This window comes from Candidozyma auris, chromosome 2, assembly GCF_003013715.1.
Source record: "Candidozyma auris chromosome 2, complete sequence".
Lineage (NCBI taxonomy): Eukaryota > Fungi > Ascomycota > Pichiomycetes > Serinales > Metschnikowiaceae > Candidozyma > Candidozyma auris.
Window position 1 is genome coordinate 1727275 of NC_072813.1, and position 23559 is coordinate 1750833.

The 23559-nt window shown below is 46.1% G+C and overlaps 10 protein-coding genes across 10 annotated transcripts; 5 read left to right on the top strand and 5 right to left on the bottom strand. All coding sequences in view use genetic code 12, as the record gives it.

Annotated features, from left to right (window-relative positions):
• Positions 1-1283: 1283 nt before the first annotated feature.
• Positions 1284-2825, top strand: CJI96_0002257 (tetrahydrofolate synthase; the record flags this gene model as incomplete). The annotated part of the gene is made up of 1 exon (XM_029035774.2): positions 1284-2825. The coding sequence occupies one exon, from the start codon at positions 1284-1286 to the stop codon at positions 2823-2825; it is 1542 nt and encodes a 513-aa protein (XP_028891016.2).
• A 140-nt stretch (positions 2826-2965) lies between these two features.
• On the bottom strand, positions 2966-4180 carry CJI96_0002258 (uncharacterized protein; the record flags this gene model as incomplete). The annotated part of the gene is made up of 1 exon (XM_029035775.2): positions 2966-4180. The coding sequence occupies one exon, from the start codon at positions 4178-4180 to the stop codon at positions 2966-2968; it is 1215 nt and encodes a 404-aa protein (XP_028891017.2).
• Positions 4181-4675: 495 nt separating this feature from the next.
• On the bottom strand, positions 4676-7429 carry CJI96_0002259 (non-specific serine/threonine protein kinase; the record flags this gene model as incomplete). The annotated part of the gene is made up of 1 exon (XM_029035776.2): positions 4676-7429. One exon carries the CDS (start codon positions 7427-7429, stop codon positions 4676-4678), a length of 2754 nt encoding a protein of 917 aa, XP_028891018.2.
• Positions 7430-8468: 1039 nt separating this feature from the next.
• On the top strand, positions 8469-10646 carry SUV3 (ATP-dependent RNA helicase SUV3; the record flags this gene model as incomplete). Its single annotated transcript, XM_029035777.2, has 1 exon — positions 8469-10646. The coding sequence occupies one exon, from the start codon at positions 8469-8471 to the stop codon at positions 10644-10646; it is 2178 nt and encodes a 725-aa protein (XP_028891019.2).
• Positions 10647-10980: 334 nt separating this feature from the next.
• Positions 10981-11529, top strand: CJI96_0002261 (gluconokinase; the record flags this gene model as incomplete). Its single annotated transcript, XM_029035778.2, has 1 exon — positions 10981-11529. One exon carries the CDS (start codon positions 10981-10983, stop codon positions 11527-11529), a length of 549 nt encoding a protein of 182 aa, XP_028891020.2.
• A 1455-nt stretch (positions 11530-12984) lies between these two features.
• CJI96_0002262 (uncharacterized protein) lies at positions 12985-14001 on the top strand (the record flags this gene model as incomplete). The annotated part of the gene is made up of 1 exon (XM_029035779.2): positions 12985-14001. The coding sequence occupies one exon, from the start codon at positions 12985-12987 to the stop codon at positions 13999-14001; it is 1017 nt and encodes a 338-aa protein (XP_028891021.2).
• A 448-nt stretch (positions 14002-14449) lies between these two features.
• On the bottom strand, positions 14450-15652 carry ERG10 (acetyl-CoA C-acetyltransferase; the record flags this gene model as incomplete). Its single annotated transcript, XM_029035780.2, has 1 exon — positions 14450-15652. One exon carries the CDS (start codon positions 15650-15652, stop codon positions 14450-14452), a length of 1203 nt encoding a protein of 400 aa, XP_028891022.1.
• A 1198-nt stretch (positions 15653-16850) lies between these two features.
• Positions 16851-17528, top strand: CJI96_0002264 (uncharacterized protein; the record flags this gene model as incomplete). The annotated part of the gene is made up of 1 exon (XM_029035781.2): positions 16851-17528. One exon carries the CDS (start codon positions 16851-16853, stop codon positions 17526-17528), a length of 678 nt encoding a protein of 225 aa, XP_028891023.2.
• Positions 17529-17626: 98 nt separating this feature from the next.
• On the bottom strand, positions 17627-18853 carry RIM11 (serine/threonine protein kinase; the record flags this gene model as incomplete). Its single annotated transcript, XM_029035782.2, has 1 exon — positions 17627-18853. The coding sequence occupies one exon, from the start codon at positions 18851-18853 to the stop codon at positions 17627-17629; it is 1227 nt and encodes a 408-aa protein (XP_028891024.1).
• A 1353-nt stretch (positions 18854-20206) lies between these two features.
• CJI96_0002266 (uncharacterized protein) lies at positions 20207-21463 on the bottom strand (the record flags this gene model as incomplete). The annotated part of the gene is made up of 1 exon (XM_029035783.2): positions 20207-21463. The coding sequence occupies one exon, from the start codon at positions 21461-21463 to the stop codon at positions 20207-20209; it is 1257 nt and encodes a 418-aa protein (XP_028891025.2).
• Between the last annotated feature and the right edge of the window lie 2096 nt (positions 21464-23559).

Sequence of the window (23559 nt, forward strand, 5' to 3'; positions counted from 1 at the left end):
CATAGGATTTGGAAGAGCAAATGGAGTGGTCTGGAAAATGTGTAGTTTCCAGTCAAGTTCATTGGCCATTTTCAGAAATTATACACAATCAGGGGATCGCCTGAGTCTCGTTCTAATCAACGCTCAACGGCGATGTTTCGGTGTTACACGTGTTACTATGGGATTCACTTATCGCTGCAAAAGTCTTAATTTGGCACACAAGTCGTATAATGATTCAGCAGAGACACCGTTTGTAGATGTAATTAGGTAAACATGAATTTCTTAAGCTATGGTTTCGCATATGATGGAATTTTTGGTACTCCAAAATTCATGTCAGAATAACTTTTGTTCGAGAGTAATGCCACTCGTTCATTGAGCGAAGCGTCACTGCTTCTTCATGTTCGTCAGCAATCTTCATTTGCATCGTTGCCGTTTGTACTCTTCAATGTCCGTTTACACCCTGACTCGGATGATCTGAAACACTTACGAGAGTGAGTAGAGAGTAGCCGAATTAGTGATTGTATTTGGCAATCGATGATTAATTTTCTACAGCTGCGCAAATACTATACTTATTTTAGAGAAACTCACAACCAAAATTGGAAGATATGCTTTATATTAATGAAAGCTAAACTTTTTCCGCTACTAATCTAGAAACACACATGCTCATCAAGAGTACTCAGTAGTAAGCTGAGGGAAAGAAATATCAGAACTATGAAGCCTAAATAGCATACAAGTCTTAATTCATTAGGTAGAACAGCTTATAACAATTCTTGTTCGAAGGCTCTATGCAATAATGAATCACTTGTTAAGTGCCCTTGTCCGCTGGCGGTAGCTGAGCATTGTTCGTACCTCGGTGATCTAGCCAAAATGCCCTTACGTACTTCATCTGTTTTTGCAATTAAAATATTGACATATTCAGATAGAGAGTGATAGAAACGAAGAAAACCTCAAAAAATCCTAACTCAGAACTCTATGTAAAATTTCACTTTACATAAATTATCTTCTTTGCCTAAAGTATCCTTTTTTTCTTGGGGAGAGGGTGGGCTATTGCGGGCCCAAAGTGAGGCACAACTCAAAGTAAGCAGCTTCTCTTAAAAATCATCTTGTAAACGAAAATACGATATTTACAGATACATACAAGCTTTCAACCTTCCTTCTACCCTCCAATTTGTTGACATTTCTTTTTCTATTTCATTTTTTTGTCTGGTTTTGTTGTGGGTCACCTCACATCGATCTCAGATGCTATCGCGAAATCAACCACTATCTTCCTTACTTCCATGGCCGAGCCGATGCGATTGCCCTCCATGTCCAACGTCAACCGATCATATAAAGACGCAATTGCCGCCTTGAACAGCCTCCAGTCGAATTATGCCTCGATCGAGGCGCTCAAGCTGCAAAAAGACTTTCTGCCGAAACAAAGATCGGAGCTCTCCATCGCCGAGGTATATGAGTTTATCAGGCGTTTGGGATATAAGCCAAAGGAATTTGATAGGTTGAATGTCGTTCACGTTACAGGCACAAAGGGGAAAGGCTCGACTTGTGCGTTTGTGGATTCGGTGCTTCGACAGTACCGAGGTAGCGGCATAGGCAAAGTGGGGCTCTTCACCAGTCCTCACCTCAAGTCTGTCAGAGAGCGGATCAGAATAGACGGCCAGCCAATTACGGAGCAGAAATTCACGAAATACTTCTACGAAGTGTGGGATAAGCTTTCGCTGACGACGTCGCTGCCTGAAGAGTTCCCTTCGTTGCAACCTTGTGATGTCGTGAAACCAATGTATTTCAAGTACCTCACGGTGCTCTCATTCCACGTTTTCATGTCTGAGGGGGTGGACACTGCTATTTATGAGGTGGGCGTAGGAGGGAAGTACGATTCTACCAATATCGTCCAGCACCCCACTGTTGCAGGTGTAAGTTCCTTGGGAATTGACCATACGTTTATGTTGGGCAACACTATCGACTCAATTGCATGGAATAAGGCGGGTATTTTTAAGCTGGGCTGTCCTGCTGTTGTGTCAGAGCAGTCGGAGTTCCCTGAGCTGATTGAAATCGTGAAGAAGGTTGCCGACGAAGTGGGGGTGTCCCTGTTTGAAGTAGTGGGTTCCTCGATAATTCCTCCTGACGTGAAATTGGGTCTTGCAGGCTCCTTTCAGCGTCAGAATGCTGCTTTGGCCGTGAAGTTAGCAGACATTCATCTTCGAAAACTTGGTGTCCCAGACTCTGATTTGCCCACATGGAACGACGGCACGCCCACTTTGCCTGAAAAATTCATTGTGGGTCTTGCGAACACGAAATGGGACGGAAGGTGTCAGAGACTAACCGGCCAAGAAGGCTTTGAAAATGTCACTTGGTACATTGACGGTGCTCATACACTAGAGTCTATACGAGTCGCATCTGAGTGGTTTAGCTCGAGTGTGGTCAAACAGAGACAACGCCCAGGTGCTCCTAATATCCTTTTATTTAATCAGCAAGCTAGAGAGAACGCTCTGGATTTATTGCAGAAACTTCATGACACTGTTTCAGCAGCGGGTGTCAAATTTGACCATGTCATCTTCACCACCAACATCACCTGGTCCGATGGAAGCTATAACAGCGACTTGGTCTCGCTTAATAATTCTAAAGAACAAGTTGATAAGCTCGTTATCCAGAAGGAGTTGGCTGAGAAATGGAGCTCTTTGGATCAGGCTAAGGGACAAACATCACGAAAGCATATTTTCCCTGATATCGAAACAAGTCTCAACTTCATCAAGAGTTTGACTAACGATGACCATCATGTTGACACATTTGTTTGTGGATCGTTGCATTTAGTTGGAGGGTTCCTTGCGGTGCTAGAAGGAGAAAGAGACTAAAATGTGTTATGTAGGCGAGACAATTTGAATAATACTGTAATTTGTAATTTCTTTATCCTGTTAGTATATGATAGCTATAAGTACAGAGAAAAGAATGTAGCAACCCATCCATGATTCTTTCGTTTTATATTCGTAGACAATTAGTTTCCAGAGTTGTTGTTCACAATCCTGTCCTTTGCATCCCTCACAATCTCATTGATGTTATCTAACGAGTGTCTCCACTCAAGCAATGCCTTCTTCACGGTGTCCAAATCCTTTGCAAGCTGTTCCTTGTTGCCTGCCAACACGATTCTATTAGCTCTCACCAAGTTGAACGTCTGCTCAACCTGGTTCATTTTACCTTCGATTACGCCCGCCTTGATCGAGTCGATTAACAATTTCTCGAACTCCTCTTGAGATGATGCCAATTCACTTGGGATGTCGGTGTACTTGAAGGTGTTCTTGCCAGAATTATCACTCTCAACGAAGAACCTCGTTAAAGCCAACACCTTCGACTTGTTTATGACGTTTTTGGAGACAGACTGAGGGACAGAGGTGATAAACTCTCCCTTGGTGTACTTATCAAACACACTCACGAGTTCATCAGAAGCATTTTGTTGCATGGCCTGAGCAACGTTGTTGTTGACCAAGAAAGTGACATCCACCTCTGGAGACGCCAAAGCAAACCCAATCATTGTTTGCAATTCCTGTAAGGTAAGGGAAAACTGCGAGGTAAATTGTTTTATCAAGTGCAAGGACTTTAATGTGTACTGCTTGTCTAAAGCGATGAATTGCCAGAAGAGACCCTTAATCTGATCCTCCGAGGCACCCGCAGCGACTAACCACTGCACTATGTGGCTCCCGATGGCGGACTGTATCAATGCAAAGTCGATGTCTGTGTCGGTGACGATCTTCAAGATCAACTCAATAAAAAACACTCTAGTAGGGGAAGAGGCAGGCAAAAAGTTGAAAAAGGTGTTCAACACCGACAACACCGTGGTGGGTTTGAGCGACCTCCTGTCTCTTAAAGAAGGCATTTGCTTGGGCGTGGAGGCGATCAAAAGGTTGATCAATGCACCATCTTTCTGTAAAAGCGTCTCGAACGACTTCTGCTCCAACTCGGATCTGAGGTACGCGAGCAAATAAAAAATAGGCTCGAACTCTCTGTCAGACAATTTCGTTAACAACTCAGGCGTTGCCACGCTGGAGATCTGCTTGGCCAATTCGACCTTGTTGGCGATTTGACCGGTCTTCTCATCAAAGTAGGGTTTGATGGAGTCAGAGAAGTCGGTATTCTGTTGCACCGTGTTCACAATCAGCGAGAACTCCTCAACAGAGTCTTTGATCTCGTTCTCGACGACAATAACCGAGGCCATGAGGGGTGTGGAGGTATTGACGTGGCTAGGGTTCTGATCGAATCTTAACTATATGTAATGGCTTTTTTTTCAACACTTTTTTTCTGTGTGTAGTCGTGCGCTCACCGCCAGAGATGGACCATCAGAGTAGACAGAGAAAGGTATCACTCTGTCTTCGGGTCTGCTTTCTGTATGTATGTAGAGGTATTTATGGATTGTAACTTTACTGGAATGGTTCTATCATTCTTGCGAAATTGATGTGTCTGTGAATTCGTCGGCGTTTATTGGTTTTGATGGGTTTTGCAGCCGTGCGAGGCCGATACTAAGGACTTCTTCAAGGTACTTGAAAAAAGAAAAATGAATTTAATACAAATAAAATCTATTCAGTTTTGGGGAGAGAATGGAGGTCTTGGTTTCATTTGTCAAGATATTGACTAATCAAGGCAATGCTAAAAAACGAAAGAGGCTCAGTGGTAGCGGTGTAACAGAGCAGAATAGCTTGCACTGAGATTATTCTTACTCATCTTCCTCTTCCTCCTCGGTGATGATCGCTTGCCTCTCATAAATTCTCGAGGGAGTTGCACTATCATGCCTCCAGCGAGAGTCACTCATATCTCCATTCATAGTCCACTTCTGATTTCCTGAATCATTTTTCTTCGGGTCAAAGACGTTTTTGACCGGCTTCACAACCCCACTCATTGTATTAAATTTCTTGAAAATTGGCGGTGACGGCGACCGGTTCATACCATTGCCGGGAATGGGCTGCACAGGCGTAGGGGTTTGGACATTGGGTGAAGGTGCAGCCTTTCCATAGTTAGGTTGTCTTGGTCCTCTGAGTGAGGGATGGGTGCCATTGCGAGGAAATCCAATCTTTTGCCGAGGTGAAACAGGTCGCTGATCAGCATTGGCTCCATAATCATGAATTTTTGACCTGGACTCGCTATCCTCTGATGAGTTGCTGGAAACTTGTGAAAGCGAATGTTTTTTGTTTCGAGACTGTTGGCCCGTTGCCTGTGTACTCGTGGTGAGTATCAGGGTATCGGATGCCATCCTACTTGTAGATGGTCGTTTCTTCCTCAGCGCATTAGAATTTGACTGAGCCATGCTCGTGGATGAGTGCTTATTATGCAACAAGTCTTGCTGGGATATATTAATTGACAGCTCATATATGGCGTCATCATCATAGAAATCTTCATCCATGTCTGTTCCGTCGAGCATTTCTAACTCAGACTCAGACATTGGGTACGTTTGACTTAGTTGTGAGAACTGACTAATTTGAGACACCACAGATTCGGGTCGTTGTCTTCTTCCCGAACTCAAAAGACTCTCATGAACAATCGAGTTATTAGTCCTATCCAAGTGATCGCTCATGTGGGAAGAGCCGGTGTTATTAGTGTTAGCAGTCTGATTCGATGATTCACGATGATGGCCCAATTCCTTGGCATCCCTGATTTCGGGAGGGTTTGGGAGTTCTTCTGGACCAGAAATTCTCACCCCACCATTGACTACCAGTGGAGCAGGGTTGTTTTCAACACTCCTAAGAGGACTTGCAGACTTCTTGGACGCTGCCAGAATTCTTTCAGCTGCGTTATCCTGCTTACTGCCCAAATGGATTTCAGAAACCCCGTTTTCACCATCACTATATTCGTTACGACTTGTGGCTTCGTCAACTTTACCTTGGTCTTTTCTGGCTTTCTTCCAAAATTGTAGCTTACCAAGAATCTTCTTTCCTTTACCAGTCTGTTGATCGATTGTGGGCTGATAGCTGAAAGTCGACCTGTCATCGGGAATGAATGAGACTTGTCTCCCAAAATTAGTTGAGCTTTCTGAATTATGACTGAACTCTGCACCTGGCAGAACGGGTGTTTGAGGGGGCTGTGTGCCCAGAGAGTCCAGTTGTAAACCTGACAACCGCTTGTTAAAAGATGCTCTGGTGCTCAGTTTTCGGTATTCTTCAGCTGATTTCCGAGAAGTTGCAGGTTGGTTCTCTGAGGGCTGTTTGGAGGTTATACTCAACGAAGAAATGATCTTCTCGAGGGGCTGAGTACCAGAGTTCTGATCGGCAAGCGATAGGGCGCTCCGGACCCTTTTACGGGATCTCTTGATTTGCCTTTTAGCCTCGTAATATCTTCTTCTTTTGTGCTTGTACTTTTTCTTTTTGAATTCTCGAGTGAGTCCCAATTCGTAAAATGCAGTGAGTGTATTTGTGTGGCCTTGTATGACCAGTGCTTGTAGTGCGTCAGTGTCTATATTGAGCTTTTCGAGCTTTTTTAGTAGATCTCGCTCGATTCTTGTTTGAAAAGGTACCTTGTTCTCCTTATAATGCTGATTAATAGATATGATGGACTCCGTGTCGTTGATGGAGGAATTCCTCCTTTCCAGATACTCGTTGGTGAGATCAATGAGAAACGGCGAATTGAGTATCTCCAGGATGTTCGGGCGTAGAGCAGGATCTTTCAGAAGCATTTTGCGTATAAGCTCGACAACCTCGGGATCAACATTATCTGTTCGTAGCACAGGGTCTTCGTGCATGATTTTGATCTTCATCTTCATGTCGTCATCGTCATCAAACGGGAGGACACCATATACCATAGCGTACAATATCACACCCATTGACCATGTATCCACGGCAAAGCCGGAGTATTTTTCCGTCTTTAGCATCTCGGGAGCCATATACGCCGTTGTTCCACATACCGTAGACAAGAGCAGTCTCTTATACGGGTTGAATTCTCGAACAAAGCCAAAGTCCGTCAACTTGATAATCAGCCTCTTTTTATCCGCCAACAAGATGTTTTCAAGCTTGAGGTCTCTGTGAGACAAGTTGAGCGAATGCACATACTTGATGCCCTGAACGATCTGGTAGAACAACAGCCTACAAACGCCTATGTCGAGGCGACGCTGTTCATAGATATAGTAAAAAAGCTCACCGCCTTCGCAGTACTCAAGAGCCATCCATATGTGCTGTTCAGTCTTGATCACCTCATACAACTTGACGATATTCTTGTGCTTCAACTGCTGATGGTAGTATATCTCTCTCACGATATTAGGGTCGTCAATGAGGCCGCATTTGAGCACCACCTTCGCGTTCAACAAAACGTGCTGGGCCAAGTACACTTTGCCAAAAGCACCTTCGCCGATCTCCTCCACGATCTTGTAGTTCCCTATCTGCGACACCACTGGGGAGGTTATGGCGAGGTAGAACTCGTTGAATTGCGCAGCCAACTGGGCGGTGCTGTTGTTCTCATATGCACGTGAGGGAACTGTGGACATGACAGCGACGGCCGGAGCTTATCTAGTGAACTGAGTTCTTTCGGGAGTTGACCAAGAAGTAGTAGGTTGAGTTCGTGATGGTACTTTCCTGCAGAAGGTGCCGAGCCATTGTATAATTAGAAATGAAAGGGGGGTTGGTGGCAGGGGATAATTTGTTAAGAAGAGGACAGTATGTAGATACAGAGATCGGCTATATATAGTTTTCAAGGGATGACACTTTGTGTTGAATTTGGGTGTTTAGTGTGGTCGTTTCTGAGCACTAGGGGGGAGCTCCTCACAGGCATTTCGCAGCCAGCGCCTGAGGACCTTCAGGCTCAAAAGTCGTATGAGGTTTCCAATGGGTAAAGAGGCACAATTTACTAAAAGAAAAAATAAAAAAAAATGTTTCTGGCTTAGCTTTGGATGAAAAGTGTAGGAGCAGGGTTGGTGACGTGAGGAATGCCTAATCATCTATATTACTAGTGTATAGAGTATTACGTTACACAGTAGGATTGCAAAACGGAAAATTGGAATGAGCCTCGACAGTGTGAATAAATTATGGCGTTCAACATAATTTCTCTACTGAATACAGACATAGCTCCTAAAAAACTTCTAAATTATCCTCTCCTCCAAGGTCTGTGGAGCTCCACTTAACCACTTACCTACTCCCTACAAACAAATAAGTCATGAAGTTCCTAGAAGTCTTAAACTTCGGAAACCTTGAAACTTCTCGAGCCCACGGGCCTAAACCACTATATTATGTTCGACTAATTAAGTAATTTGTGTCCCTCTTGTGTATGGTACTTTATACTCATTTTGCAACCATTACTGTGAATAATAGTACAGTGAGAAACGCTGTAACCAAATCTACAATGCCAATTCCTACAATTTACAAAAAAAGCTTCTAGCGAACGGAGAACTTCAATCCTGCAAACCTTCTTTGTCTCTTTATTCGCCACCTTCAACTCCTTTCTGCTTCACCTCTTAAATCGCTAGCCTTCACCTCCTCCTACCTTCATACAGCTCGATGCTCATCTCCACCAAGTAGCTCTTTCAACTCATGCTAATAACAGCGACTCGTACACGCGTATTGCCGTGTTCTCGCTACTTGCTATCGCTAAGGGGCGGCCCCAAAGTATGGCAGGCTCGGTATTTTGCCACTGGCGCTACTTCCACTGTTCAAGAGCCTCCACTACCGAAGCTATATAAGGGACAAGACCCGCTCGAGCAGCTTCGCCAGATTACACAATATTCGTTGTTTTCCGTGAGGGAGAAGCTTTTTAAACGTGAGCTCAAGTTTCCCTTCGAGGAGCTAAATCACTGGAGCCAGCAGCGCATCGACCGTAAGGTATCGTTGTTCGAGCAAGATCTATACAAGGCATACGAAGAGTTTCTAGACGATCCGCAAAAGTTACAAGAGATCGCCAAAGTTTCGATGGCAGACTACTTCAAACCTAGATTTGATAAGATCGGCGCAATTGTGTATTCTATCCATTTGAACATGTACCCCAATGAACTTGCCAAATTCAACAACTACTCTAAGAAGCTGGAAATCATCACCGATATTCTTCTCAAGATGCTCTGGCAGCATCACACGGAGGCCTCCCTTGTATCGGAAGCAGCTGACTCGTCTCAACTTTGGGACTTGCTGGCTCCTGCTGAGTGGTTCCCAAAAGCCAGGCGAATGAAAAGAAAGATTGTGATGCATGTGGGACCCACGAACTCGGGAAAGACATACAACTCTCTCCAAGCGCTTGCAAAGGCTAAACTGGGATATTATGCTGGTCCTTTGCGTCTTCTAGCGAGAGAAATTTACGAGAGATTTCAGGAACAAGGCATCAGTTGCAACTTGATCACAGGTGAGGAAGTGATCCCTTCGTTGGATGACTTTGACAATGTCACCGAGATTTCCTCAGGTACGATCGAGATGATCCCGTTGAACAAAAGTATGGACATTTGTATCATCGATGAAATCCAGATGATTGCAGACCCTTTGAGAGGCTCTGCGTGGACAAATGCCGTCTTGGGTGTACAAGCTAAAGAACTTCATCTCTGCGGTGAGCCCAGTGCCGTGAACCTCATTAAAGAGCTTGTGAAGAACACAGGTGATGAGCTTCATATCAAGGAATACCAAAGATTGGGGAAGCTTACCGTGGAACAAAGAGCAGTGAGAGACTTGAAGCATCTCAGGAAAGGGGACTGCGTCATTGTGTTCTCCAAGAGGAAAATCCTCGAGCTCAAGTGTGAAATTGAAAACAAGACTGATCTCAAAGTGGGTGTTATTTACGGCGCCCTTCCTCCAGAAATCAGATCGAAAGAGGCTAGTAACTTCAACTCTGGCAAATACGACGTGCTCGTAGCCTCAGACGCCGTGGGGATGGGTCTCAATCTTCGGATCAAACGTATAGTGTTTGGGTCTATGATGAAATTCGACGGCAATGAAATGGTCCCGCTTAGCGTCTCTGCTACAAAACAAATTGCAGGGCGTGCTGGGCGCTACAGCGCTACTGCTGGAGAGCTGGAGGGATTCGTCACGGCATTGGACTCAAGGGATATGCGTACACTCAAGCATCAGATGAAGCAGACCACGGAATTCTTACCCAAAGCCTGTATCTGGCCGCCTAGAGAGTTCTGGACCTACTACTTAGCGCTGTTCAGAAACCCAATTCTGCTTGCGGATGCCATCAAGAAGTTCGATAGCCAAGCATCAAAGTACAGGTTGAAGGACTACTTCTACATGGAGTTTGGCCGTCAGGTCGAGTTGCTCGAAGCGATAGTGGCCAGCAACTTGCACACGAGTCTCACAATTGAAGACCAAATCACGCTCATGCTTGCACCGGTGAACTTCAGAGGCGTGGGGCCAGAGGTGATTGAAACGTGTGTCAAGTTTTTTGAAGCCATCCTGAAGGCTGAGCCCAAAACCGTATTTGATTTCGAGTTTTTGCATCTACACGTGCTCCAACAACGTCCCTCTGTCGCTGGCTCTCCAGAACAGATTTTGGACTACCTTAGTGCGCTAGAGAACGACCACAAGTTGGTGTTATGTTACATGTGGCTTAGCCAAAGATGGCCCACTGTTTTCGTTGATAAAGAAAGCGCCCATGAGATCAAGACAATGGTGGAGAAGCGTATCAGTGAGGAATTGCTCTGTTTACGGAAAGTATCTCAGAGCAGGAGGTCAAGCAAAAATTGGCTGCAAAAAGTGGGTTCGCGGTCCCCCAAACGAAGAAAAGCATAATCGGCGAGGAACCCCGCGATCGGAAAAACCTGAGTGGGGCGGCCGGGGAACAAAGGGCAAAAAACTGGTCACCAGAGCAAGCTTGCAAAGCTGAGGTGCAACACATCCAAAGCTGTGGTCATTCCCTACTTGTTTTCTAAAACTCCCGTGCAATGTTTCAAAATTCTCGTAGCCCTTATGAGCGACTTTTCATGGTGTCTCAGTTTCTTGCTTTGTGATGTCCTGCATGCTTCCCCACGGGACCCCCACGGCCGACTTCCCAACAACTTCCAAGATGATATAAAGGCTCAGAGTTTCCCCGTCCCAGCTTCCCCTTAGCTCTCTGTAAATTCCCATGAGCACTGTCATTATCGTGGGCGGCCCAGCTGGCACTGGCAAAACTACCGTTGCAGAAATCCTCGCAAAGCACTACAATAACTGCCCCTTTGTCGAGGGAGATGCCTTGCACCCAGAAGCCAACATTAAAAAGATGTCTGCGGGACAGCCACTTACCGACGATGACAGATGGGGCTGGCTTGAGAACTTGAGTGAAACTGCCTCCAAGAAGGCCCTCGAGGCTCCACAGAAAATTTGCATCGCCCTGTGTTCGATGTTGAAAAAAGTGTACAGAGATCACATCATCAAGAGGGGGCACCAGGTGGATGCTTCGATCCATTTCAAGTTTGTGTTTCTCCACACACCTTATGAGGAGTTGCTTCAGAGAGTTGGCGCCAGACAGGGCCATTTTATGAAGCTGGATATGGTGAAGTCGCAGTATGACATTATGGAAATTCCAGAGGGAGATGAGCTTGTGGCCAATGGAGGTAACGCCTTGGACGTGAACACATCGGGTAAGACGCCTGAGGAAATCTGCGACGGCGTGGTGGCAGACATTGGCATCTAGACATGTAAATAGACGATGAATGAGTTTAGAGGTCAAGTGATCCAGTAGGTGAAGAGTGTTCTCTTCTACATGATGTCTCGAAGCAAAGATATGGTTCGATTTCTCGTAGACCCTGGACTCTTCATTCTATGACCATCTAGAGAGCTCCTGGTCTGAAATCTGAAACCTAGAAAGCTTATCTGCTCTAGCAGAGAAACTTTACTCAATAAATGGATGAAAACTTTTCTAACCGTTTCTCTTTGCAGGCTCCAAAAGCTGTTGCATGTGTTTAAATCAATGAGTTAGTTTTCTAATCTACACTTTTGAAGCGATTACTACTCTCTGTTCCACATAAAGGAATGGCTGCGAAAAGGATAAAGCCCTGATGTCTTGATCATTTGAGATGCTCATAATACCTTTTCAAGAATGACTCCGAAGTTAAAGCAGAGCTAAGTCTTGAGGGGAGCCTTTGGAAGTGATTGTGAATCACGATTCTCTTCCTTCATGATCTCTCAGGACCTCTCCAAATTGACTCACACTAATAGCATTCTTAGGAGAGGCACAATTGGTGAACTATGGTTCTTCCAGACATCATTTCTCATTGGTCAAACTACTCACTGTCTTCCTAGTTCCCTGTCTGTCAGCTCCCGTTCCTCTGACTGGCTTATAAAGCTTTCTATCCCACCCGCATATGTACATCCAACACTTTGGCTGGTTCAAGCATTTTTGCTTTTTCAGGTATCAAAAGTGGATATATTTAGGCATTTGCAACCATACAACTCCTCAATTCCACAAAAACGTGGATGATTCATGAAAATGTCCAGAGTCCCACGCAGAGCGTGTCTCAATATGAGAGCTGTCCACACATGAAGCTTACTCACGCAAACGAGGCCATAGTGCAAAGTGCAACCATCAATTGATCAAAGCTGTGAATCCAAAAACCCATTTTACAAATTCCATGTTAATTGTACGCCTCTCTGAGGCAATAGTGGTTTCCTTGGAAACGAGAAATGGCTGCAAAATCACAAAATGGCCCCACACAGAAAGGCCCTGACTAGAACAATGTCGAGCTCCAGCCAGCGATTATCACACCTTCTCCTTCCTAGTCTTACTACCTTATCATCTTGCCACCTTCCCATCTGATCACAGCTCCATCTCAGCTTTGAGTCAACCTTACATGGATCACCTTATCTCCCATGCGCTAAGCCTACCTACCCACCCACCAACTGTCCCACTTAGACTTCCCCACGAAAAAAGACACTCAACACAACAAACCTCCACAATACCACCACATCAACCCAACCTCGTAAACCTCATTCACCAGCTTCTACAAATCCCCCCATTTCTCTTCCACGCTGTTCCTCACTACGAAGTCTCTTCCTCGGTCTGCGCGGGCAGCAACACACACCACCTTCCCTCTTCAACTTTCAGCCTCCCACCATCCCTCTACCCTACTACTACACCTCCAACAACCCTATGGACCCTAAAGCTCGCAGACGCGTGGCTCTCATCACCGCAGCTAACTCGGGCGTCGGGTGGCACACACTGCTCCAGTTGTACTTGCACGGATATGTGGTGTACTTGGCTGGCCGGTCCAAGATGAGGTGTATGAAGCTGATCAAGGAGTTGGAGCAGGAGGCGCTACGAATACGCGAGGAGAAGCTGAACGGTGGTGGTGGAGGCAGCAGCAGCAGCAGCAGCAGCAGCAGCAGGAGCAACGGCAGCCTCGGCGAGCTCCGATTTCTAGAATTGGATTTGGCCTCGTTGGACCTGGTGCTCGCTGCTGCTGCTCACATCAGGCTGACCGAACGGAACTTGGACGTTTTGATCAATAACGCTGGCGTGATGGGTTTGCCGATAACGTCCACTCACGATGCGTTTGAGTTGCAGCTTCAGACTAACTACGTGCTGCAGTTTTTGCTCACAACAAAGCTTTTGCCCTTGCTAGAGCGAACGGCCGACTTGTACCCGGATGGGGACCCTCCCAGAGTGCTATACTTGGGCTCTGCGGGCCACAGGCTTGCGTTCAGGTACTTCAACTTGGGGCTGACGTTCGACTACCACCCAAACGCTGTGTTTACGTGGTTTCGATATGCCATGGCGAAAACGGCAGGGGTGCATTTCATGAAGATGTTGGCGCTCAGGAACCCGAGAATCCTTTGCTTGTCGGTGCAGCCAGGGTTCATCATGAACACAAATTATTTCAGCTACTGGACTCGTTTGCCCATCATTGGCATTTTGTTTTGGTGCTTGTTTCAAATTTTTGGCTACTTTTTTGGTGTCACCGTGGAGGAAGGTGCAAACGCTTTGGTGGTGAGTGCGTTAGACTCGCTGCTAACGCTTGCAGAGCACAGCGGAGCCATTGTGGGCGTTGACGGCAAGAAAGTCTCGTCTTCGAGCGTGGCGCTGAATATGGATTACGCTGCACGATCGTGGATATGGACAATCCACCAGTTGGGCAAGCGGCACATTGATCTCCTGGGGAGACCATAGCCGGAGAGGGCGATTTTGTGTTTCAACATGCTAACTAACGCTCAGGACAATAGGGTGCTGGTCTGACTATAGGACACTGACTGTCCTGATGTATTTACAGAAAACAGCACATGAGTGTTTGGTTCCCCGACAATCCTCAAATAAGATTATCGGCTGCCCTGGCCATGGGCTCTCTGAGGACCATTTATGGTGACGTTGGGGTGAATTTGATGAGAATCTTTTTACTGCTACAAAAGAGCATTTTTTTCACGCCTTCAGCAGTCACTTTATTCTACACTGCCGAGAGACATTTTCTTAACACTGCATTTAGCAACGGCATTACCTGAGGCTACTTGGTGATCTAGCATAATATATGACGTTAATTTTTCTTTTTTCTTGTATTTGTTAAGAGAATATATTTCTAACTTATTTGCACGATGTACAGAATATATACTTTGTGGTGGCACCACTACAACTTAGATGTGTGGTCAACACGCTCAATGACAATGGCAGAAGCACCACCGCCACCGTTGCACACACCAGCAACGCCGATCTTACCGCCTTCCTGAGACAAGACAGAGAGCAAAGTGACAATGATTCTGGCACCAGAGCAGCCCAATGGGTGGCCCAACGCGACAGCACCACCGTACACATTCACCTTGCTGAGAGGAAGGTTGCAGAGCTTGGCGTTGGCCAAACCAACCACAGAGAAGGCCTCGTTGACCTCGAAGAAGTCTACCTCGTCCTGGGACACAGACGCGTGTTTCAAAGCCTTTGGAACAGCCAAGGATGGAGCCACGGTGAAGTCGATTGGGGTTCTGGCAGCCTCACCCCAGCCACGGATCTTGGCCAAGGGGGTCAAGCCCAACTCCTTCAACTTGGCCTCGGAAACCAACACCAAAGCGGCACCACCATCGTTCAACTTGGAGGCGTTAGGAGCGGTGACAGTACCGTTCTCTTTCTGGAACACGGTTCTTGCGCTCTTCAAACGGTCCTCGTTCAAGTTGGCAGGCTCTTCGTCGTTGGCAACCACTCTGTCAGGCTTACCTCTGGTGCCCTTGATGGTGACAGGGGCGACCTCGTTCTTGAACTTGCCCTTCTCCACGGCCGCCTGGGCTCTCTTGTACGAATTCAAGGCGAAGTTGTCCTGGTCCTCTCTGGTGATGCCGTAGTCCTTGGCGCATTTTTCAGCAGCCACACCCATCAACTTCTGGTCGTAGACATCCAACAAGCCGTCCTTCTGCACACCGTCTACCAAGGTGGCATCGCCGTATCTGGCACCGCCACGGGCCAGTGGAAGGTAGTAAGGGGTGTTGGACATGGACTCGGCGCCTCCAGCAACAACGATGTCGGCAGTACCAGTCAAAATCGTCTGGGCGCCCAAGATGACGGCCTTCATTCCTGAGGCACACACCTTGTTGATTGTCGACGCCACCACGGCCTCCGAAAGACCAGCTTTCAACGCCACTTGTCTAGCGGGCGCCTGGCCGACGTTGGCCTGTAAAACACCACCAAAGATGATTTCTTCCACCTGGTCTGGCTTGATTTGAGGAACTTTCTCCAAAGCGGCTTTGACGGCGTGAGCACCCAACTCAGGGTACGTGAGCGAGCTCAAGGAGCCCTGGAACGAGCCGATCGGGGTTCTGGCAGCAGCAACAATGTAAACAGACATGTTGAAGTTCGTATGAAGTTGGTTGGGGGAGAGGTTGTGAGAAGGTGGAAAAGGACTCTTATATACGCGATTCGCGAAGTATACGAGAGTACCAGGGTGGATGAGGGTTGTAAACGAGAAACGAGGTGGGTTACAGGGGCATTTGCATCTTTGAGATTTTGAAGGCTTCAGCTGAATACAATGTGGATTTAGATGGTGTAACTATCTACAAGAAATAGGGGAAGGGGCTCAACATGTCTGTGGGTTACTCAATGTGGCTATCACGAGGTGCCCAGGGCCCATATGAACGTTTGATCAATCTGGCTTAAAAGAAGGACGTATTCGACCTTTGAGGAATATCTCTCGACGAAGCTCTAACAGTGGAAGTCGGTAACTGCCAGAATTTTGGTGATAAAAGATGACAAGTGGAATCGACTCGATTGCTGAGAAATTCTGCCAGCCAGTGAAACGAAATCGTCACCAGGGCCCTTGCAATGAAGAGATAATACAAAATAAAATACATTTTAACAGTGAAAGTTTTCTTAGAATGTCAGGGCACTGCTGGTTAGAACAGAGAGGTCTCTTTTGTGGAATCTCACCGACTGCCTTTTTGGGGGGGTTACCTCCATCCGCCCTGCGTTGTTCCTCGGTTGAATAAGCAACGCACTATTCGAAGGAGTCTTCTAGTAAATTGGGAAAAGTGTGGTGGAAATAAGACTTATAATGGAGGCTTAAACCTTTTTTGGTGTTGCTTGAAAAATTGACCTCAATCAGCTGTCTACTCGGATTGGCAGAGATGGATTAGGGTCAGATAACCTATTGAATTCCACATTTGGTGCATCACCATCATTCTGCCAATTCATCACTATCTCAAAGACATTCGCCGAGGTATCTTGGAATCAAGGAACTTTAGACTGAAACCTATATTTAACCCATGATTGTGGAATCTACCACCTTTTAGTATCTAGTTTAACTTGACAAATTTCGCAGCCATTGAAGCCTTCACTAGTACTATCCTTTATCCACCTTCCAGAAAAAGAAGAACATTTGAAGAGGCCTGTAAATAATGAGATCTGCAGAGTTCAAAAGGTATATATATATATATATTTTAAGCATCGCTTGAACGACTTAACAGCCAGTGTCTTCTCGTACCTTGTCCACGTGACTTCACCAGAAACCACTTCTGCCGCATCTCCACCACTTCATCTTCATCTCCTCCATGCTTCTCGTTCCGACAAGACGCCTTTTGGTCCAGCCAAAACCTCATCTTCGCCTTTCCCACGCTTGGATTCACAATACACCGGCTTTGGGCCTTTTTGGAAAGAAAGCTGCGCAAACCCAACCGAAAAATCAAAACCAAGTGGACCACCAGGCGTTTGACAAACACCCGATCTTGAGTAAAGTCCCTCGGATCTTGAGACCGTGGACAACTCAATTCATCCATGCTCCAGTTTCGCATGTGACTGCCTTTTTGATACTTCATGAGCTCACTGCCATCCTTCCTTTAGTTGGCATATGGTACTTGCTCCATAGTTATCACGACTTGCTCATGGTGTCGTCTTTGGACTTACCATCGTGGGCCATCGAAAAGGGCACAAAGATCATTGATCTGGCCATGGTCTCTTTTGATTGGGGAAACTACTCGTTGAACGAGAAAGTGCAGATCATCATGGAGGGTGCCTATGCCTACGTGATAGTTAAGGCGCTCTTTCCTGTAAGACTTGCTTTTAGTCTACTAGGCATGCCGTGGTTTGCAAAATGGTTTGTGTTGCCCTTCACACGGATGTTCTCCAGAAGGAAGGCTGCCAAGACTGTTCCTGTTGAGCAGCAGAAGCTGGTGCCTCCTACTCCAACCGCAACTCACGAAGTAAAGAAAGTGGACAAACCAAGACTCTAAACACTCTACGATTGACGACATTTTGACATTTATCGTGACAACATAAGCGAGATTAGACATCAGGTAGTACCATGCAGCGACAGCTCAACGTCGGTCAATCACTCTAAAGTGACCTCCATCTCCTCCGGCGTCATGGGCACGAAGGAGTCCAAGCTGTTGCCACGAGTAATTCTCAATCTATTTAATGCATGCTTTGGAACCAACACCAGGTTCAACGATGGCTCCACCGATAATTCACGGTCATCAAAGTCAAACAACTCGGGCAACTCCCGCACATCAGGTTGATTAGAGTACAATTGGTACGTGGCGTTGTTCTGATGTGGGTAATGCGTCGAGTTGCTGTAGATCTGTTGGCTGAACAATTTCCTGTAATTAGGCAACTTTGTGCTCTCCTCTCTCAACTCGTCAAAGTACGGGTCGGCCAATGCTTCAATGCACGATATTCTGTCGATTGGAGAGTACTCCAAAATCTTCATGATGAATTGCACACAGTCGGCAGAGTTCTTTCTAAATATCTTCGACAATGGCACCGGTTTTATCAGAGGGAACTTATACTCTGTGTAGTTTGGGTTCATATTCTTTATCTGTTCCCTTGTGGGGGTACCCAAAATCTTTATAATCTCCACCAACTGGTCCACCCCAGACTCTCCAGGGAACAAAGGTTGGCCAAAAATTAATTCAGCCATGACACATCCAGCTGACCAGACATCGATTTTCGTTGTGTAGTTTGTGGCACCAAAGATCAATTCTGGTGCCCTATAGTATCTGGAGCATATGTAGGAGACATTGGGCTCCAGAGGATTGAGGATTTTTGCTGAGCCAAAATCACACAACTTGAGCACTCCCGTTTCTGGATCAATCAACAAGTTCTGTGGTTTGATGTCTCTATGACAAATGCCTTGGGAGTGTATGTAGTTCAAGGCCCTAAACATTTGGTAAGTGTACAACTTCACTTCCAACGAGGGCATGCTAAGTCTTTTGGAAACATAGTAATGCGATGCTTTGTACAACGTCTCGGGGACGAACTCCAAGATGAGATTCAAGAACAACTCGTTTTTATCATTGTTGGTGTAAAAGTAGTACCTTAAGTCCACTACGTTGCGGTGGTGCACCAACTTCATGATTTGCAACTCTCTGTTCTTGAAACGCTTATCCTGCAAGACCTGCTTGATGGCAGCAATCTCATTAGACGGTAAAAGCTGAGTTTGAAACACCACACCAAACGAGCCGTGGCCAACCATTTGTGACTTAGTGTACTGGATCGACTCGAGCTTCCCCGTCAGGCCGTTATTGACATTCTCCGTTATGACTTCTATTTTGGACATGTTAGTAAAGGTCAGAGTTGTGATAGAAGGAATGAAAGATGAACGAGATCACTTTGAACAATGTAATGAGTAAGACACTGACAAGCGACACTAAGTCAGTGGAAACAACAACGAAACCGAGCTATATGAAACGCTGGAGCTTGAACTGAAGCTAGAAGGAAACTGAAACAGCAGCTGAAAACGCTATAATGCCACCTGATCAAGTATGCGAGGAATCAAGGTGTGGCCGACGAAATGAAGCTATGGGTGTTTTCGAAACTTTTGCAACAACTCACTCCACTGACAACAAAATCAGACCGAGAGACGCTCAATTGACAACCTTTAAACCTGTTTTTTTCTTGGATTTCGATTCCTTGTCTGTCTTTCCAACGGACACTCTCTCACTTATAGATCTAAATCACAAAGGGAAAACCCCAGAAAAAACAAGCCGTTCAGTGTCTCGCGGGTGTTGCGAAAACCAAATGGTATAGGTCACGCAGCAAATTTGGGCGCGCACGACGGGAAAATGGGACCCACTAAAAAAAGTCCACTATGGCGACTCTCAGGACAAAATCTGCTCTGAGTGAGATTTCTGAATCTGGGTGGGGATTGGCCGCACGGCGGAAGTGTGGGGACAAAGGGCACAGGAAAAGTTTAAAGGTAGTGCCATTTAGGAGAAAGGATCGTGACTGGGCGTCACGTGTATATCTTATTCTCTCCCACGTGTTCACTTCCACCGTACCCTTTTTCTCAAGTTACCCCGATTTCACTTCATTTCTTATGACCCTTGATGTGTATTGCGGAGGTTCCAATTGAGGGCTGCAGGATGACGCTGTGCTGAAAAAGCGCCCTTCATCGAGGTACTGCACGCAGAGGGCCATCCTCGATGGCTTCCCCGCATTGCAAATTCGTTCTCCTGGCCAGGGGTCTTTCTAGTTCTTTAAGATTTGGGGGAGTGGTTTTATACTGATTTGGGCTGGAAATTTCACTTCTTGCTTTATTGGCCGCTTTGAGACGACCTTAAGTCCTTGTAAAAGTAAAATGAAAAATTCCCCACTCTTCAACTCCTTCACTTGAAACTCTATTATGGCTGCAAAAAAAACAAAATGAGTCTCGATGTCTCCTTGCCGGGAGTTCCGAGTGCTTTCCCTGACAATACTCATTGAATGCACAAACAACGCAACCAAAGCATTGGTCAGGCGTTCGCTTGTGCCTCGCTTGTACCTTGGTACGCTGTACCCCATGCGCTCTTCCCAATCAAGCTGCCGTCATTAGCCACCTGGCGTTGGCCACCATTTTTAATACTTTTGTCGTGTTCCTCCAGTCTTAACATCATTGTCTTCTAGTCTGTTTCTGTCTCAGTGCTCTACTCGGTTATTCTGTCGCATGTCTTTCTCCACGTCTACTCCATGCTCCAGCTTCTCGGTTTAACTCTGCCATCATCAAAATCGTCAACATTCTCGCTTTCTCATTCTCTTCTTTCAAAATCAAATTATACGTACCAATTTGTTCGCTCATCCTGCGAGCTTTTGAATCGTTTATAGATATCTTTAGCTTTCCTGTTTTGGCGCCTCTGTTCAGCGTCATCGTCGACCGGGTCTGGTCAAACGATTGTGTTCTCTGTAATTCCGTGTTGTTTTCACACGCAGTGTGCTTATGGGGCATAAGCATATCCCTTAGTCTCAGCGAAAGGGTGAATTTGCGTGGTTTTTCAAGCGTTTGCACCGAATTCTGCCTGGGTTTCACCCCACTGTGGACAGAACCTTGCCTGACACGGATCCCGCTGTACTTCGACGCCACTGAGTCGTGTCTAGAGATGTGGGTGGGTTTGTTTTCTGGGATCTTTTCTGGAACAAGCGTGCTCTGCTCGCCAAAGGGGTTGTTGAACAGGAAGTCATTGTCCTCAACACCCGGTCCTTTATTCTGTGTCGGGTTGTCTGCTGCCTTTAAAGGCGCTCCAAAAGGACCCAGGTTTTGTGTACTGCCCAGATGCCCTGTGGCCACCGAGCTACGCCTTTCTTGGTATGGAGGAGGAGCAGCATCGCCTTGTGGAGCAGGCTGAATAGAGGATTCAAGCTGGACGTGGCCGTTTACCTGGGCCCCGACTTCTCCCTGGTCACTTTTACCTTCATCCTTGCGGTTCCTGTTCGCCTGTTCCCTCCGCTTGCGCAACTGCTCGAGACGTAGCTCTTTCCTCTCGTCCCGCTGTTCCCTACGAAGCTCCTTACGCTCCTTGCGATCCTCTTTGCGTCCTTCTCTGCGGGCTTTTCTTTCCTCCTTTCGCTGTTTTCTGTCCTTTTTATCTTCCTTTTCGATTTTTTCCTTCACCGTCAACTCCCCAGTCTCCACATCAATCTCAGTGACAAAAGTCTTTTTCGTGCCAGGGTTCTTGAAGTTCTTCAAATGCTTGTTGGCTTTCGAATACACGGGTTTGTTGCCAATCATCTCCTTGATCTCGGGCGTCGAATAGTCATAGTTGTTCAAAAACTTTGGGTAGTACTTGTGGCAGCCAAACTTGCGCTCTAGCTCTTCGTAGTCCAAGAATCTGATGAAGTCCTCGTCTGTGGGAGAATCGCTGACTGGGTTACTCAGCACTTGGAGCTTGCCGAGTCCCTTAAGCAAAGTCGTCATAGCAAATAGTTAAATAAAAGTGAGTGTGGATGAGGGAAGTTGTTTGGAAGTCTTTAAAGGCGGGGCTGCCAGCTCCTATATATATGGAGGTTTACGCTTTCTGGCAGGCAGCAAAACGCACAGAAGGTGGGGAGCGCAGGAATGGTAGATTATTGGGTGCAAACGGGAAACTACAGAAAAAAATACCTTTTTTCAAAAGAAGTGACTATTATCAGAATCTTCAGCCTACTCAGGTCATATGCCCCGACTATAAGTTTTTGTTCATTCTCTTTTTTTTCGTACCTCCCTCTCTCCATACTCTGTGTTCTATTTACCTGTGGGGGATTTTGGGCGTGTTTTGCACCCTGTGCGGTATCTGCGTGGGAAGAGTGGACCTTACCCAAGGTGGAGGATCTCGTGTGTGGGAGGTATGAGACACACAAATTCGAGAAAGTCCTATCAATGATCTCATATGGAACTTCACTGTATTTGGATGTTGCTCATCTTCTCGTATAGAAGGCTATTGGCCTGGAGGTGGTGATATTTCTGAACCGGGGCAAAAGCCTAAATGAGGCAAGTAGCCAAATGGGCTTTTTTTTTCACTTATTTTTTTTTCTTCCTGTTGCAGGGTGTAACTCAAAAGGCACAGATGACTTCCAAGCGCTTTGGAGGCCAATTTTGATCCAGCCAGTTAAGATGCTTTTGTGTGCTAGTACATTCTCTAAGCAAGTGTGCAAACTCGCTGGTGGTTTGGTTTCCTGGTGACCCTTCGCAGGTGTGTGTGTGTTTTATACTGGTTGCATTTGAAGCCCTTGGTTTGGCCGTGCGCTGTTGTATGGTTGCAAAAAGGCCAGATGGTGAGAGCAACCTGAAAAAAATAAACCTGTGGAAGGGATGATGAAGGTTTGCGATTTTGTATGGCCCCACTCGCTTCATACCTTTGGGTTCTTCACCTTGAAGGGGTTGTGGCAGGTTTTCATTCTGTATTGCTCATTTCCCTTGCCACTCGTCATTCATGTTTTCCACAGCCTTGGGCTTTTAGCTCTGGTTGCAGCAGGTTGCGCTCTTCTTCAGGAGGACTTCCGATCCCGCAAAGAAGAAGAAAACTCTCATCAACGTCATGATTCGTGAATCTGTACAACCTAAGCCTGGTCAGAGTGTGTCTCGTTTAAAGTCATCCTTCAGGCATCTTGCGCTTCGGGTGACGGGTGCTTTAGCAGGGCAAGCCTCCATTCCCCAACTTCATTGGCCGTGAACGTCTAGTCGGCGTTTGGTGGCTAGGAAACTGTCTGGGGAACTGAGCTGGATTTCTGTGCTTGTCAAATATGGCAGGATGTGTTGTGGAGGGCCTGTTCTGGTAGAAGGGCTCATCTGGGCTTTGCGTAGTGGAACACTCACTACAAGCAGTGAGTTTAGGTCGAAGAGATTTTGCGTCTGAACGGAATTACGTCATGATTCTCTAGATAAGGAGAGACCTTTTTTTACGGTTGTTGACACATTTTCAGTGAAGGAAGCCTCATTGGGAGCAGCTTCCGATACACGGTTCCGAAAGCGCAATCTCCACCTGAAACCGTCGATAACGGTGTCTTTGCGGATCTTTTCGAAGGTTTTGCCGAAAAGAAGGTTTCAAAATGGTTGACTATTTTCCGCTTTCATTTCTGTTTATTTAGGTTTACTGACGGTTCCTAGATCCTAATAGTGTAACGGAACGACATGATAACATCTAGTGCTCAACAACCACCCACGGAAACGGCTCCCTCCAATCCACATGGTGCCTCTTCTGCTTTAAATAAGTTGATCCGCCCGTCTTTTTTGACGGCTAGTTTATCACATTCTGACTATTCTTCTCTTACAATTTTCAAATTGGTAACAAACTCCTTTTTTTGGCCATAAAGCGGGACTCTGCGGGTATTCAGCTTCCTTGAATGATTTTTTTGCTTAAAATACTATAATTTTGACCCATTATCAAAATTTTGCCATAAAGTCTATAATTCATTAAAGTGCTCATATAGTAAATAAAATCACTGCTTATTGATTGCTGTCAGGCCAAGTGGGACATACTGTTACCCGTCCGATCAACAATAGTCAAGCCATTCAGGGACACAGTGGGAGACCAT